The sequence below is a fragment of the Taurulus bubalis genome (genome assembly GCF_910589615.1).
Source record: "Taurulus bubalis genome assembly, chromosome: 12".
Lineage (NCBI taxonomy): Eukaryota > Metazoa > Chordata > Actinopteri > Perciformes > Cottidae > Taurulus > Taurulus bubalis.
In genome coordinates, this window is record NC_136600.1 from 25,997,027 (window position 1) to 26,013,624 (window position 16,598).

General features: G+C 48.5%; 1 protein-coding gene across 1 annotated transcript in view; it reads right to left on the reverse strand.

Annotated features, from left to right (window-relative positions):
• Window positions 1-16,598, reverse strand: part of mef2d (myocyte enhancer factor 2d) — a gene marked incomplete at its 3' end in the record, with an annotated part of 55,841 nt that overhangs the window by 24,744 nt on the left and 14,499 nt on the right. Inside the window, 4 exon segments of the mRNA XM_079227607.1 lie at window positions 199-252; window positions 3,921-4,122; window positions 10,276-10,413; window positions 10,567-10,701. Of these exon segments, the coding sequence (XP_079083733.1) occupies window positions 199-252; window positions 3,921-4,122; window positions 10,276-10,413; window positions 10,567-10,701 (529 nt within the window).

Here is a 16,598-nt window from a genome sequence, read left to right on the forward strand (position 1 = left end):
GTGTGTGTGAGCTGAGCACATGTGACCGCCTGTTGCCACGCAGAAAAAAAAACATTCTGCGTCGCTCTGTCCGCGAACCAGACTCCAGTCAAAGTATTTCCCTTTTACGAAGTCCAGCTAGAATACAGACCGCAGGCTGTGTGTGTGTGTGTGTGTGTGTGTGTGTGTGTGTGTGTGTGTGTGTGTGTTTCTACTTACGGACTGGACTCGGACACCCTCCGTTTGAGTTCCCCAGATCTCCCAACAGAGCACCTGGGACAGAGCAACACACGTCTCATGTAACATCGGCTTTAGCGTCAAACTGTTCAACTGAATATAAAATAAAATAAAAATGCTGCATATCCCATTTAAAAAAAAGATTAATTAAATCAAGTATGCCATTAAAACAAAGTGCTTCAGATCGTCTCTCACTTCACTCTGAAGGATCGTAAATTAGTATCAATCAAACGGTTGGTTTTTAAGAGATGTAATATGGTCTCACTCGTGTACTTGACGACCGCCTCACGATGGTATCCCTCCGCCAGCCAGTCAAGTCACAGCTCACATCCGACATGTCAATCCTTCATCACGTCAAATGTGAGATATTTTCATAATTAGCACTAGATTTCTTGCATTATCGCTAATCACGTGTTGCGTGAAGGTCACGGTGACCTTTGACCATCGGTTCACCGTCCAGTCAAAGCGGACGTCGGTACCAAATTTAACGACGAGCGATCAAGTCGTTCCTGAGATAAATACAAGATTGTTGTTGTGTTGGAAGTAGAAGTATGAAAATATAGATATAATAGCTGAGCTTTTGGTACAAATATGACAACATTCCTTTTATTTTGAAGCCTTAATTCATCCAGAGACACTCAACATCATAGGAAGTTTATAACCGTTAATAACAGTTTATAACTGTTAATAACCGTTTTAATTTGCGTGATGAATCAGCAGAGTAGTGGTAAAATGAGTTTCCTGATTCAGAGGAACAATAAAAAGATGAAAGAAAAAGTTTGTCTGCATCCATCAAAGCCTAAACTAGCGAGAAGCAGAGGAACCGTCGGCTCAGCACCCGCCTGCAGCCGCACGGAGCATCTCTGCATCTCTGCATCTTTTCTGTGTTTGGGTTCGGCGGATGTCGTGTTCACGGCGAGTTCTGCCGCCCACAAACAGACCAACATCGTTCTATACTTTCCTCTGACCCTTCGTTCTCCTGCACTGGAGCTTTTCTTTTGCATAAGAGGTGCACACTGGTAATGTGTGCACCTCTTATGCAGCGCTGGTAATGTGGGGTGCATAGGAGGGGGTATCCATTACTGCTGTGAACACCCTGCCTTCACAGAGCGGCGTGTTATGAAAGACGCTGTAATGCATTTGTTACATCACCTAATTCTGACTCAATGAGATTACGCCGGTCGGAACAAAGCTTGATAAGTAACCTTGTCTGAGACGCAGAAAATGGAGCACAAATCCTTTTAGTCGGGAGGGGGAAGGATCGGGTTCACCGCACGGAGGTGGCGGGCGGGCGAGTGGTAGAGGTAGAGCGGGCGGGTGGCTGAGGTAGAGCGGGCGGGTGGTAAAGCGGGCGGGTGGCAGAGCAGGCGGGTGGTAGAGGTAGAACGGGCGGGTGGTAGAGGTAGAGCGGGTGGGTGGTAGAGCGGGCGGGTGGTAGAGGTAGAGCGGGCGGGTGGTAGAGGTAGAGCGGGTGGGTGGCAGAGCAGGCGGGTGGTAGAGGTAGAACGGGCGGGTGGTAGAGCGGGTGGGTGGTAGAGCGGGCGGGTGGCAGAGCAGGCGGGTGGTAGAACGGGCGGGTGGTAGAGGTAGAGCGGGTGGGTGGCAGAGCAGGCGGGTGGTAGAGGTAGAACGGGCGGGTGGTAGAGGTAGAGCGGGTGGGTGGTAGAGCGGGCGGGTGGCAGAGCAGGCGGGTGGTAGAGGTAGAACGGGCGGGTGGTAGAGCGGGTGGGTGGTAGAGCGGGCGGGTGGCAGAGCAGGTGGGTGGCAGAGGTAGAGCAGGCGGGTGGCAGAGGTAGAGCAGGTGGGTGGTAGAGCGGGTGGGTGGTAGAGCGGGTGGGTGGTAGAGCGGGCGGGTGGCAGAGGTAGAGCGGGCGGGTGGCAGAGGTAGAGCGGGCGGGTGGCAGAGGTAGAGCGGGCGGGTGGCAGAGGTAGAGCGGGCGGGTGGTAGAGGTAGAGCGGGCGGGTGGTAGAGGTAGAGCGGCGGGTGGCAGAGGTAGAGCAGGCGGGTGGTAGAGGTAGAGCGGGCGGGTGGCAGAGCAGGTGGGTGGCAGAGGTAGAGCAGGCGGGTGGTAGAGGTAGAGCGGGCGGGTGGCAGAGGTAGAGCGGGCGGGTGGTAGAGGTAGAGCAGGCGGGTGGCAGAGGTAGAGCGGGCGGGTGGTAGAGGTAGAGCGGGTGGGTGGTAGAGGTAGAGTGGGCGGGTGGCAGAGGTAGAGCGGGCGGGTGGCAGAGCGGGCTGGCGATAGAGCACCCGCCCGCTCGCGGCCCTCGGGACCCGGAGGAAGAGACGAGTATTTGTTTGTCATCGTCATGCGGAGCCCGGAGGCTCGGTCGCCCCACACTGACGACTGAGAAAGTTCTGTGTCTAATTAAAGCTGCGCTTCAGGAGGTGAACAAAATGAAATAAAAATAAATAACACCTGTTATTTCTGAAAAAGAAAAAGGTCTTCAAGTAACTGCGTCACCATGACAACCGTGTCTCTAAAAAAAGAGTGGCTTATTCGAGCTTCGTGAAAACAACAAAGCAAACGGCGCTTTGACGCGTGGAAGACGCTCAAAGGTCTCCGAGCCGTTTGTGCATCTATTCACATGGAGATGTTACACACACACACACACACACACACACACACACACACACACACACACACACACACACACACACACACACACACAGCTGCTCATTCGAGAGAAATCAACAACAGTAAAACTATTAATATCTAATTAGAATAAGATTCTCTAAACCAAAGTTTTACTGTCTCAAACTCAATCAGGTGCAGTTCAATTAATTAATTAATTGGCTCATGATAATGTGATTTAACGTGACGTTATTTATTAATTAAAAACAGGAACTGGAGGCACGATTAAAGCCACCGACTCTGCTTTCCATGTACGGGTTCCACGACACGCGAGTACAAAGTAAGAGCTGAGGATCCATCCAACGATCCACGAAACTCAACAGAGATCTGAGCTGCTGTCAATCAAACGGAGTGGGCGGGACTTTGAAGTCTTGTTCCTTCAGTTCTCTTTTGTAGAAGTTTGAAGATTTTTGTCAGTTTTTTTTTTTGTTCCTTCCTCTCAGTTTTTTTTCTTTTTCTTTTCTTTCCCTTATTTATTAATTTAATATTTTGTTGCCGAGCGTCGAAGGATTTTACCAGATCACTCGTCATTTTAAAAAAAGCAAACAGATGAAGCTATATATATATATATATATATATATATATATATATATATATATATATATATATATATATATATATATATATATATATATAAATAATACATATTATAATATATGTATTATATAATATATATATAATAAATATAATATATTATGTTATTATACTATAATAAATATGATATTATATAATAATATTATATAATATATTATATTTATTATATGTATAATAATATGTACAATATATATATACACACATACATACATATATATATATATGTACACATACATAATACATTACATTATATACAAATATTCTTGTGTCTTGTGTCTATATATATATATACATATATATATATATATATATATATATATATATATATACGTATGTATATATACGTAATGTATATATTATAAAATAATACATTACATTATATACAAATATTCTTGTTGGATCCTTCAGCAGCTCAGACTTTTGTTCAGAAGATGATTGATTATTGATTGGCAGCTGCGTCTCCATGGCGGCCCTTACCTGCGCTGGCTGGTCGCTGTGGCAATCCCGGTGACACGGGGTTCCTCTGCAGAGCCGGTTGCTGTGGCGACAGGAGGCGTGGGTCGGAGGTCACGAAGGAGGCGGTGGTGATCAGGGCGGGGTTGTTACCGAACTGGAGGGCCGCCGCGTTCTGATTGGACACCGGCACGGTGACCGGCATGGAGAACTGTGGGACTGTGGACTGGTGGAGAGACAGGAAGAAGGCGGGGCTTAGACGGCTGTGTTCTCACACACACACACACACACACACACACACACACACACACACACACACACACACACACGCAGTAATGAATGAACAGGTTAGTGATCTGCAGCAGAGCCAGCGGAACCCACAGGTGAAGCACACACACACACACACACACACACACACACACACACACACACACACACACACACACACACACACACACACACACACACACACACACACACACACACACACACACACACACACACACACACCATGCAAGGTGACTTGGTGGAGGCCTCATCTCATGCCAGGTTAGGACTCTGTTACAGCAGCAGGTTATTGATCGGGTTTTTGGGAGATTCCAGCTGCCCCTCCTCCCCTTCCCCACTGACATGTGTTTGTCACTGGGAGCGTGAGGACACGTTCTACTGGGCGGGGACACGTTCTACTGGGCGGTGACACGTTCTACTAAGTGAGGACACGTTCTACTGGTGAGGACACGTTCTACTAGTGAGGACACGTTCTACTAAGTGAGGACACGTTCTACTGGTGAGGACACGTTCTACTAGTGAGGACACGTTCTACTAAGTGAGGACACGTTCTACTGGGCGGGGACACGTTCTACTGGGCGGTGACACGTTCTACTAAGTGAGGACACGTTCTACTGGTGAGGACACGTTCTACTAGTGAGGACACGTTCTACTAAGAGTGGACACGTTCTACTAAGTGAGGACACGTTCTACTGGTGGAGGACACGTTCTACTAAGTGAGGACACGTTCTACTAAGTGAGGACACGTTCTACTGGTGGAGGACACGTTCTACTGGTGGAGGACACGTTCTACTAAGAGTGGACACGTTCTACTAAGTGAGGACACGTTCTACTGGTGGAGGACACGTTCTACTAAGTGAGGACACGTTCTACTGGTGGAGGACACGTTCTACTAGTGAGAACACGTTCTACTAAGTGAGGACACGTTCTACTAAGTGAGGACACGTTCTACTGGTGGAGGACACGTTCTACTGGGGGAGGACACGTTCTACTGGGGGAGGACACGTTCTACTAAGTGAGGACACGTTCTACTGGTGAGGACACGTTCTACTGGTGAGGACACGTTCTACTAAGAGTGGACACGTTCTACTAAGTGAGGACACGTTCAACTGGTGAGGACACGTTCTACTAAGTGAGGACACGTTCTACTGGTGGAGGACACGTTCTACTAAGTGAGGACACGTTCTACTAAGTGAGGACACGTTCTACTAAGTGAGGACACGTTCTACTGGTGGAGGACACGTTCTACTAGTGAGAACACGTTCTACTAAGTGAGGACACGTTCTACTGGTGGAGGACACGTTCTACTGGGGGAGGACACGTTCTACTGGGGGAGGACACGTTCTACTAAGTGAGGACACGTTCAACTGGTGAGGACACGTTCTACTAAGTGAGGACACGTTCTACTGGTGAGGACACGTTCTACTAAGTGAGGACACGTTCTACTAAGTGAGGACACGTTCTACTGGTGGAGGACACGTTCTACTGGGGGAGGACACGTTCTACTGGGGGAGGACACGTTCTACTAAGTGAGGACACGTTCTACTGGTGAGGACACGTTCTACTGGTGAGGACACGTTCTACTAAGAGTGGACACGTTCTACTAAGTGAGGACACGTTCAACTGGTGAGGACACGTTCTACTAAGTGAGGACACGTTCTACTGGTGAGGACACGTTCTACTGGTGAGGACACGTTCTACTGGTGAGGACACGTTCTACTAAGTGAGGACACGTTCTACTGGTGGAGGACACGTTCTACTGGGGGAGGACACGTTCTACTAAGTGAGGACACGTTCTACTAGTGAGGACACGTTCTACTGGTGAGGACACGTTCTACTGGGCGAGGACACGTTCTACTGGGCGGGGACACGTTCTACTAGTGAGGACACGTTCTACTGGTGAGGACACGTTCTACTAAGTGAGGACACGTTCTACTGGACGAGGACACGTTCTACTAGTGAGGACACGTTCTACTAAGTGAGGACACGTTCTACTAGTGAGGACACGTTCTACTGGTGAGGACACGTTCTACTAAGTGAGGACACGTTCTACTGGGGGAGGACACGTTCTACTGGTGAGGACACGTTCTACTAAGTGAGGACACGTTCTACTGGGGGAGGACACGTTCTACTGGTGAGGACACGTTCTACTAAGTGAGGACACGTTCTACTGGGGGAGGACACGTTCTACTGGTGAGGACACGTTCTACTGGGAGAGGACACGTTCTACTAGTGAGGACACGTTCTACTGGAGAGGACACGTTCTACTGGTGAGGACACGTTCTACTAGTGAGGACACGTTCTACTGGAGAGGACACGTTCTACTGGTGAGGACACGTTCTACTGGGTGAGCGATCGCCTTGTTCCTAATCCAACACCTGAAACCTCTCCAGTGGAAACTAACACTTTGTTTTTATTTTATTTTTGTAAATGTTCTTCCTCGTGACCCGAGTTGACCAGACAGCCAAAAAATGAGGTTCTGGGAAAACATGATTATTCTAATAATTTAAAATCAAGGGCAAAGACCCCGGGTTGTCCAGCCACGTGACCCAGTTCACCCAGTTCACCCAGTTCCAAGTCCCTCTGAAAGAAGGACTTCTATATTTAGAATGTGGGCCAGCTCACAGACCCAGTTTGAGAGGGGAGGACGAGGGCACCTTCCTGCCGCCATCACGCCTCCTTCCTCCTGCGGTACTCGCTCACTTTGGTTGTTTTCTTTATTGGGGCGGGGGTGACAGGAGGGGGGGGGGGTGATGTGAGAAATGTGGGACTATGGGACGCGACAAATAAATGACACGAAAATGCAAAAAATCATTTTGTTTCAAAACTAAAATGATGGTTGATGCATTTATTTGCAAAGAAAAACTATTTTAAGGGATCATTTCATAACAATCTATCGTAATTGTCAGAACGTTTGGGATTTCCATGGAAGAAAAGCTCAAATCAAGAATCATCTCCATGTTTTATTTCATGTATGACGGCTCTCCCGGCTCCCTGAGATTTTAAATCCTCCCCCCACAGGAAGCTGGTGACTGCGGCGGCTAAAGGTAGCGGCTAAAGTTAGCGGCTAACAGCACTGCATCACTGCACACTGGCCAAGCGGGTGAGGATGAGGAGGGGAAGAAGGGATGAAAGGTCAGAGCAGAGGGGATGGAGGAGTGTCAACACTAGAGAAGATGGATATCGACGCCTGGTGTGTTGTTGGACAAAATAAAGACATATATCTGCAGATATATTTGGTTATTGGAAAATCTGAATGAGTAAATAAATAGAGGAACAATAAATATTAGCTGAGACGGTGAAACAGCTGTGCACATCTTTTCTTTACTTCTTAAAATACACTTTTATTTTATAATATATACTTGTTCTAAAGTACCGTTATCTGTTTACCATATGCATATATGTTTATTATATTATTGTGTTATTCTATGTTTATTGTTATGCACCTTCATCAAGTCAAATTCCACGTATGTGCAACGTACGATAAATTATTCTAAATTAGACATTTATCATGAAACAAACATTTTGAAGAGACTCATAATACGCAAGTTGTTTGTTATGACGATGATATTATAAACAATAAATAATATTTGAACAGTTGAACTAATAAATAAAGCGTGACATTTGATGATTGATTGGCTGGAGAACGAGGATTCATGACCTCAATTATTCTAAATGCCTCATGTTGGCATCAATTTAACTTTTAATCACCAAAACATATGAGTAAATATTGAGAAATTAGTCTTTTTTTTAATAGAGACTTTTTATGGCATCAAAACTACAGACTTCTCCGTCAGACGTCGGCCATGGACATAATTTGCTCTCGGCCACTTCTCCGTTGCTAGGAGATTTGTGACATAATCCAAAAATGATATATACAAAAATGTAAAAGCCGTCACTTCTTCTCTGAATGCATTTTAAACGTGTCCTCCTCACCCGTGATTCTGGCAAATTCCAAGTGAATTTACATCCAACGCCTTCGACTGGTTTGATAGCAGACAGGCGGGTTAACTGGGCCCTGCACCTCGTCCTGCAGGTCTAACGCAGAGCGGTGTGAGGTAAACAACTCACTGGGTGTGAGGAAGAGAACAAGAGGACCTCTTTCCTGGGTGTTTCCTGGGTGAATCAGGACATTTAACGCGTGGCCTACTTCCCCGTCCCCTCTCGTCCTGGAAGCCTGTGAAAGTGGGTTTTATTTTGTATCCCAACTTTACGATGCCCACATCCCGTTTGTCGAGCAGCTGTGAGATCCGAACACGAAGCAAACGTCTGACCCGACCAGGAAATTAAACTTTTACTCTTCTTAATATTTGAATGAAATAAGAAAGTGGTTCATTCAAGCTGTTTAAACACGCTGGTGTTTCCGATGCTCTCGTGGTGTGAAAGTACAAAGACCTCATCCTGAAGGTCGTGAAGGTTTACTGATGAAGAACATATTCCTGCAAGCGGTTTATCCTCCTGAACGGAAACGTGCAGCACTGAGAGTCTATTAAGGCCAATGGGTTATTATATGTATTTATCAGATAGAAAGCAGGTTGGAAGTAATAACACACCAGAGAAGGAAAGAATGAAATGTTGCAGAAACAATAATTTGATGATGAGCTTTGCATGAATCTGCACCGTAAAAGTTGTGATTTGTCAGAATTGTTTGAGATTAAATTGAATCAAATTCATCCCGATAGATTCCTGAATACTGTTATCCAGCAGCTTTTAAAGCTCCACATTCGTCTCCGCTCTCCGCTGAGGCCCCGCGGAGCCACTTGTTCAAGAGGAAATCTATTTCTTATTCAATTTGTCGACCCAGAAGCTCAGAGCCAGAACAGATCAAACCACAGACCCTCCGGTAAAAACAAAAAAGACGGGGGGGTGGGGGCTCTTCTCGGCGAGCGACCTGCCCGCTCTCCCTCGCCACGCTCTCCCTCGCCACGCTCTCCCTCGCCACGCTCTCCCTACCTCGGGAGGTATTTTAGTACAAGCAGGATTAAGCTTGCATATCCCGGTCCCTAGCTGTCATGCTGGGGATTATGATGCTGGGGAGGAGGAGTGGGAGGGGATGCATCCGCTGAGTGGAAGGTGAGCTGTGCATGCTGAGTGGCGGCGGCCGGGGACGCTATCCGCTCGAGGCGACCGGGGACGCTACCCGCTAGCGGCGGAGAGGAACGCTACCCGCTAGTGGCGGAGAGGAACGCTATCCGCTAGCGGCGGAGAGGAACGCTACCCGCTAGAGGCGGAGAGGAACGCTACCCGCTAGCGGCGGAGAGGAACGCTACCCGCTAGCGGCGGAGAGGAACGCTACCCGCTAGTGGCGGAGAGGAACGCTATCCGCTAGCGGCGGAGAGGAACGCTACCCGCTAGAGGCGGAGAGGAACGCTACCCGCTAGTGGCGGAGAGGAACGCTATCCGCTAGCGGCGGAGAGGAACGCTACCCGCTAGAGGCGGAGAGGAACGCTACCCGCTAGCGGCGGAGAGGAACGCTACCCGCTAGGGGCGGAGAGGAACGCTACCCGCTAGCGGCGGAGAGGAACGCTACCCGCTAGAGACGGAGAGGAACGCTACCCGCTAGAGGCGGAGAGGAACGCTACCCGCTAGCGGCGGAGAGGAACGCTACCCGCTAGAGGCGGAGAGGAATGCTACCCGCTAGGGGCGGAGAGGAACGCTACCCGCTAGCGGCGGAGAGGAACGCTACCCGCTAGAGACGGAGAGGAACGCTACCCGCTAGCGGCGGAGAGGAACGCTACCCGCTAGGGGCGGAGAGGAACGCTACCCGCTAGCGGCGGAGAGGAACGCTACCCGCTAGAGACGGAGAGGAACGCTACCCGCTAGCGGCGGAGAGGAACGCTACCCGCTAGAGGCGGAGAGGAACGCTACCCGCTAGAGGCGGAGAGGAATGCTACCCGCTAGCGGCGGAGAGGAACGCTACCCACTAGGGGCGACGGGGGACGTTAGCGAAAGAGGTGAGGTGGAGGGAGGTAGGAGGCGGTGAAGGCGATGCTCTGTGAGTAGTCAGGCCGCCGTCAGCAGCCGGAGAACCTCTGGTTGTCAGCAGCAGGGGGGGGTTGTTACACAGAGGAGGGGGAGGGGCGGTACTCACTGACAGCCTATAGTTCTGCATCATTTTATCAAACTCCTCGTCAATTTTTTTGTATTTCTCCTCAGTGCGGGGGGTGAGGGAGAAGGGCTCCTCGTGGTCTGGGCTCTCAGAGTCCCGGTGCTCTTTCTTGTTCAGAGCCTTCGTTTTCCCCAAACCACAAGAAGAAGAGGAGGAGGAGGAGGAGGGCAGACGGGACAGGAAGAGAGGGGGATAGAGAGAGAAGAAGAGGAAGAGGAAGAAGAAGAAGAAGGGCGGGTTAGACAAGGTGACATGAAGTGTGCCGGTACTCACGCCGTAGCGCTTGAAGAGGCTGTCCAGGTCCTCCGTCTTGCGGTACTTCTCCTCGGTCAGCGGGCTCTGATCGATGGAGTCGTCCCCGTCGGGCTCGGGGCTGTTGCAGCCGTTAAAGCCTTTCTTTCTCAAGGTCTGAAGCGGCCAGAGAGAGAGGAAGAGGAGGAGGAGGAGGAGCGTTTACATTTCATTGTTCATGCACTTTCTTTTGGATTGACCAACTTTTATCCCCCCAAAAAGAAGAAGACAAAAAACTAATTTCCTTTCACACAAACACAAAAATAAAAGAAGCGGATGCAACTCGACACCACATGGCCTGAAGACATCTGCAGGACAATGTTGAATCAGTCATAGCGCCACCTACAGGGAGCTACTGCCTCTATACATCCAATGCGTCACACTCACACACACACACACACACACACACACACACACACAACAGCCATTTTCATCCCAAATGAGCGTCCCACTGCACCGGAGCTGCTGACGCCCACAAAGTTCATGGTGTAAAACTAAAACAGTCAGATGGAGTTTGACGCCCCGGTGACGACACACAAGAGCCGCGCAGAAAGAAAACCCCCCAAAAAACTGGCGAAAGCTCTGGACAGGGTTCATACACATGTAAGAACCCTGTCTGGAAAGAAAAGGAGGAACCGTTTGAACCTGAGCTGCAGACACAGCGAGGCGTCACACCTCCAACACGTGAGCCAATCACCAGCCTGGTAATTGGTGTGAAGCTCCGACTCCGAGCGAAGCGAAAGGGTAACTGTGAGAGAGCCGCGCGGCTGGGTTAGCGCCGCGGCTGGGTTAGCGCCGCGGCTAACGGCAGCCAGGTCGCTTCAGTGTTAGCCTGCTTTGGAGAGGGCGAGAAGAGGAAAGAGAGAGAGAGAGAGAGAGCGAGAGAAGCTCTTATTTCGAGAGGGTTCTGCTAAACGAGATTTGCCGTTAAGTAGCTTTTGGCCCTTTGACCACACGACCAAGCAGAGAGATCCTCTGCAAAACGGATCTTTAACTTCTGTGGTCCAAATACAAGCTTTAGCCCCGAGTGGCGGAAGAAGAAGAGGAAGAGAAAGAAGAAAAGCCCCCGTCTTGAAATCCATCAGCGAAAGGAAAATCACCGTGGTACACTGCAAAAAATAATCACGTCCTTTCATCCCGGTTTCATCCCCGTGTCGTTCATTCACGTCATAAAATAAGTGTTATTACGTCGCGCCCCCAAAGAGAAGCGACCTCATGGAACTAGGCCGCTGCACTTGAATGGAGGAATTAGTGAAACAAGTTGCAAGAATCGAACAGCACGATGTAAGACTCAAAAAAGGGTCAAAAGGAAAAATGCTACATTTACTACAAATCATGTTGTTGCATTTAAGAACTTAAAAAACAGACCGATATTGCAGTTGATCGTGTGCAATATTTACTGACATGTAACTTAAGTGCAGATTAATGCCCCAAAACACGTTGCTCCATATCCGTCGTGCTGCACACCGGTTACGTTTATTTACCATATGTATTGTACTTATTATTGCTGATATTTATTATCATTTGTGCTTTTTTTTTTTCTTTGTCCAGTAGATAAGTGTGAAGTCTTTAATGCAATGCTCCAGCTGTTAGGGTTGCATGATGACGATAAAGTTAAAAACATTTAAATAAATGGTGCTGCTGCAGTGGTCTGCTGATTAATAATAATAATGAACACTCAGCTGTCTCATTGATTATGGCAGCTTCGATTAGCACAACTCAGGCAACATTTAAGAGTCTGCCAATTGATTTTCAGACCGTTTGGAAATCAATGGACATTTAAAACTTCTTTAAGACTTCAAACTTGATTTATTTTGTTTTCTCCAGCGCGTCGCTTCACAAGTGCTCCATACGTAACACTACTCTTAAGTCCAGTTGCATTCTGAACCTTTATTCTCTTTCATTAATTATGCCGTGTCGAGTGCGAGCAGTCTAGTGGCGGTCTGATTAATACAGAAGCACAAGTTCCACGACTCCCACTGCGAACAATCACTTGGAAGAGGATGATTCAACGGCGTGTAATTCAGCCGGCGGGAAACTTTCCATGGAACCGAAGAGCGGCTCTTAATTCTGGAGGATTCAGCCTCACGGGCTGAGCCCAGGTGAGGGCAGGAGGGTAATGAGGCCAAGTGGAGAGACTTCACAGCTGTAATAACAACGTGCTCTTTGATATGAATCTCATTAAAACTGGAAGCCATTATTATTATTATCATTATCATCATGTCAGCGGCGTTTTATCTCCCCGACAGAAACGGCTTATTAGACGAGATTTGTTCCGACACGGAGACGGTCGCCTGGTTCTGCTGTTCGGTCTCGCCGGCGCTCTGATCTGCAGCTTTAATGCAAATGTGGAAAAAAAAACAGAAACGCACGGGAGCCGCCAGCGCGCTTTGTTGTCCTCAGTTCAGAGAAAACACACCCGGCGTGTGCATGTGTGTGTTCTGACCTAAAAAAAAGAAAGAACGAATCGGGAGAATAAAAGGAACCAAAGGAAAACTAAAATACATAAACGGCTCCAACGTGACATAGACGAGGGCTGCGTGGAGGACGTGGTGGAGGACGTGATGGAGGACGTGGTGGAGGACGTGATGGAGGACGTGATGGAGGACGTGGTGGAGGACGTGGTGGAGGACATGGTGGAGGACGTGATGGAGGACGTGATGGAGGACGTGGTGGAGGACGTGGTGGAGGACGTGGTGGAGGACGTGGTGGAGGGATGGAGGACGTGATGGAGGGGTGGAGGACATGATGGAGGGGTGGAGGACATGATGGAGGGGTGGAGGACGTGATGGAGGGGTGGAGGACATGATGGAGGAGTAGAGGACGTGATGGAGGGGTGGAGGACATGATGGAGGGGTGGAGGACGTGATGGAGGGGTGGAGGGCGTGATTGAGGTCGTGATCGAGGGGTCGAGGTCGTGATCGAGGACATGATCGAGGGGTGGAGGTCTTGATCGAGGGGTGGAGGGCGTGATCGAGGACGTGATTGAGGTCGTGATCGAGGACAAGATGGAGGGGTGGAGGTTGTGATCGAGGACAAGATGGAGGGGTGGAGGTTGTGATCGAGGACAAGATGGAGGGGTGGAGGTTGTGATCGAGGTTGTGATCGAGGACATGATCAAGGTTGTAATCGAGGTCGTGATCGAAGTCGTGATCGAGGACACGATCGAGGTCGTGATCGAGGTTGTGATCGAGGACAAGATCGAGGGGTGGATGACGTGATCGAGGGCGTGATCGAGGACAAGATCGAGGGGTGGAGGTTGTAATCGAGGTCATGATCGAGGACGTGATCGAGGTTGTGATCGAGGGGTGGGCGACGTGATCGAGGACGTGATCGAGGACAAGATCGAGGGGTGGAGGGCGTGATCGAGGACGTGATTGAGGACGTGATCGAGGTCTTGATCGAGGGGTGGAGGGCGTGATTGAGGTCGTGATCGAGGACGTGATCGAGGACGTGATCGAGGACGTGATCGAGGTCGTGATCGAGGACAAGATGGAGGGGTGGAGGTTGTGATCAAGGACAAGATGGAGGGGTGGAGGTTGTGATCGAGGACAAGATGGAGGGGTGGAGGTTGTGATCGAGGTCGTGATCGAGGACATGATCGAGGGGTTCCTTCATCGTGAAGGAACGGTTTTCAACCTGCTGTCAAGCGAACTTTTGAAAAAGGTCCCAAATAACAAAAGAAACGCATATAAAAAGGCAAATGATATTTGGTCAGGTGTTGGTGCTAAAGGCTACGCCAGAAAAATAGGAGTAGAAGAAGAAGAAGAAACCTCTACGATGCCACTACATGACCCCAAGCGTCATGTAGACTGGAGATAAACAGCTGATCGATCATGTGGGCGAAATGTTTGCTGGTCAGAACTTATTCTGCATTTCTTTTATGTCAAATTTGGCTCATGGGTGGAGGGCGTGATTGAGGTCGTGATCGAGGACAAGATCGAGGGGTGGAGGTTGTGATCGAGGTTGTAATCGAGGTTGTGATCGAAGTCGTGATCGAGGTCGTGATTGAGGACAAGATCGAGGGGTGGATGACGTGATCGAGGGCGTGATTGAGGGGTGGACGACGTGATCGAGGGCGTGATCGAGGGCATGATCGAGGGGTGGACGACGTGATCGAGGGCGTGATCGAGGGCATGATCGAGGGGTGGACGACGTGATCGAGGGGTTCCTTCATTGTGACGGAACGGTTTCCAACCTGCTGTCAAGCGAACTTTTGAAAAAGGTCCCAAATAACAAAAGAAACGCATATAAAAAGGCAAATTATATTTGGTCAGGTGTTGGTGCTAAAGGCTACGCCAGAAAAAGGAGTAGAAGAAGAAGAAGAAGAAAGCTCTACGATGCCACTACATGAGCCCATGCGTCATGTAGTCTGGAGATAAACAGCTGATCGATCATGTGGGCGAAATGTTTGCTGGTCAGAACTTACTCTGCATTTCTTTTATGTCAAATTTGGCTCATGGCAAAATAAAAACTTGAGGAAGTTTTATCCAATTATTGTTTCCCACATTTTCATGAATTCTAAAAAACTGAAGTAATAAAAATTGGTGAAACGAAAACACGGCTCGTGACGAATGTTTACAGCCCTGTTCTCAAAACACACACACACACACACACACACACACACACACAGATCAGCTTGTCTCTCAGTCAGTCAGCCATCTGTTCACCTGTCCGCTGCCTATCTCTCTCTCTCTCTCTCTCCCTCCCTCTATTGTGTTGCCAGGGTAAGAATACCCTGCAGAGCACCACGGCGGTCTCTGATTGGCTGTGGCTTCTGACATGCCCCGCCCCCCACCTTCTGACTCGCTCGCCCACCCGCCTGTCCACCCGACCTCTGTCTCCAGCTCTCCATTAAAAAACACTGCTGCTGCTCTCTCCCCCTCCTTTAACGCAGCTCCCCCTCCCTCCCTCCCTCTCCCTCCCTCCCTCTCTCTCTCCCTCCCTCCATCTCTCTCTCTCACATGCAAGTGCAAAGTCTCACACTCGTCCTTCTGTGTTTTTTCGCCCTTAACATCTCTTTCTTTCTGTAATGTCTCCATATGAGAGTCTCCCTGGTCGCTCGTTTCCTCTCATCCTTTCATTTCTCCCTCCCTCTCTCTCTCTCTCTCTGTCTCTCGCTCTCCCTCTCCCTGTCCTCTTTTGCCCTCCTGTTTCCCAGAGCTTTCTCGTCATGTTTTCTCTCTCTCTTGCTGTTCATCCCTCGCTCTCTTCTCAGACTGGTTATCAAACCTCAATCCTCCACTACATTATTTTTTGCTGCTCACTCTTATCAGTATTGGTAGACTTGTTTTGTATTGAAGAATATCTGTTCAAAAGGCTCCACTAATTCAGTGATGAACCCATTTTCCTAGACAATCCTTCAGAATAAAAGTCCCCTGTTTTATGCTTCCTCTTCCTCCCTGTAATATTACTAGACATGTTTTATTAAATAATAGCTGCAAACAAAGATACGCTAATTCGTCTATGAAACACATTTTGAAAGATCTTCACAATAAAAGTATTTGAAAACATTTTTAAAAGATCTTCACGATAAAAGTCCCGTTATTTCTTTTATCTAAAAGCTTTTATTTTGTCCTTTATGCACCTCATTTTGTTCCGTTTGTCCGGACGCCATCTGAAGCACGTCTGTCCGTCCTGATCCCTCCTCTCTTCCTCTTCTTCAGGCTTTTATTTCCCATTTAAAGGTTTGCTTTGTTTAATCTTTCATCTCAACTGAGAGTCTACGAATAAAATATTCAGGCTGTGAAAACTCTGAGGCAGAGTTGTGATTTTAAGGCCGTATGAATAAAACAATAACGTTGTTGTCTTCTTCTTCTTTGATGAGATGGTTCAGAATTAAAAAATAAATAAAATATCACAATTGTGTTAAATGTGTCTCCATCTGTCTAAGGAAGATGAGAAAGTAAAAAGCAAACAGCTCTTCCTGGTACAGAAACTACAAACTCAGGTTGTCACGTCGTTGTTCTCAGTGCAATAAAGTTCTCGGAGTTTGAATCCAGAGTGAGGATTCT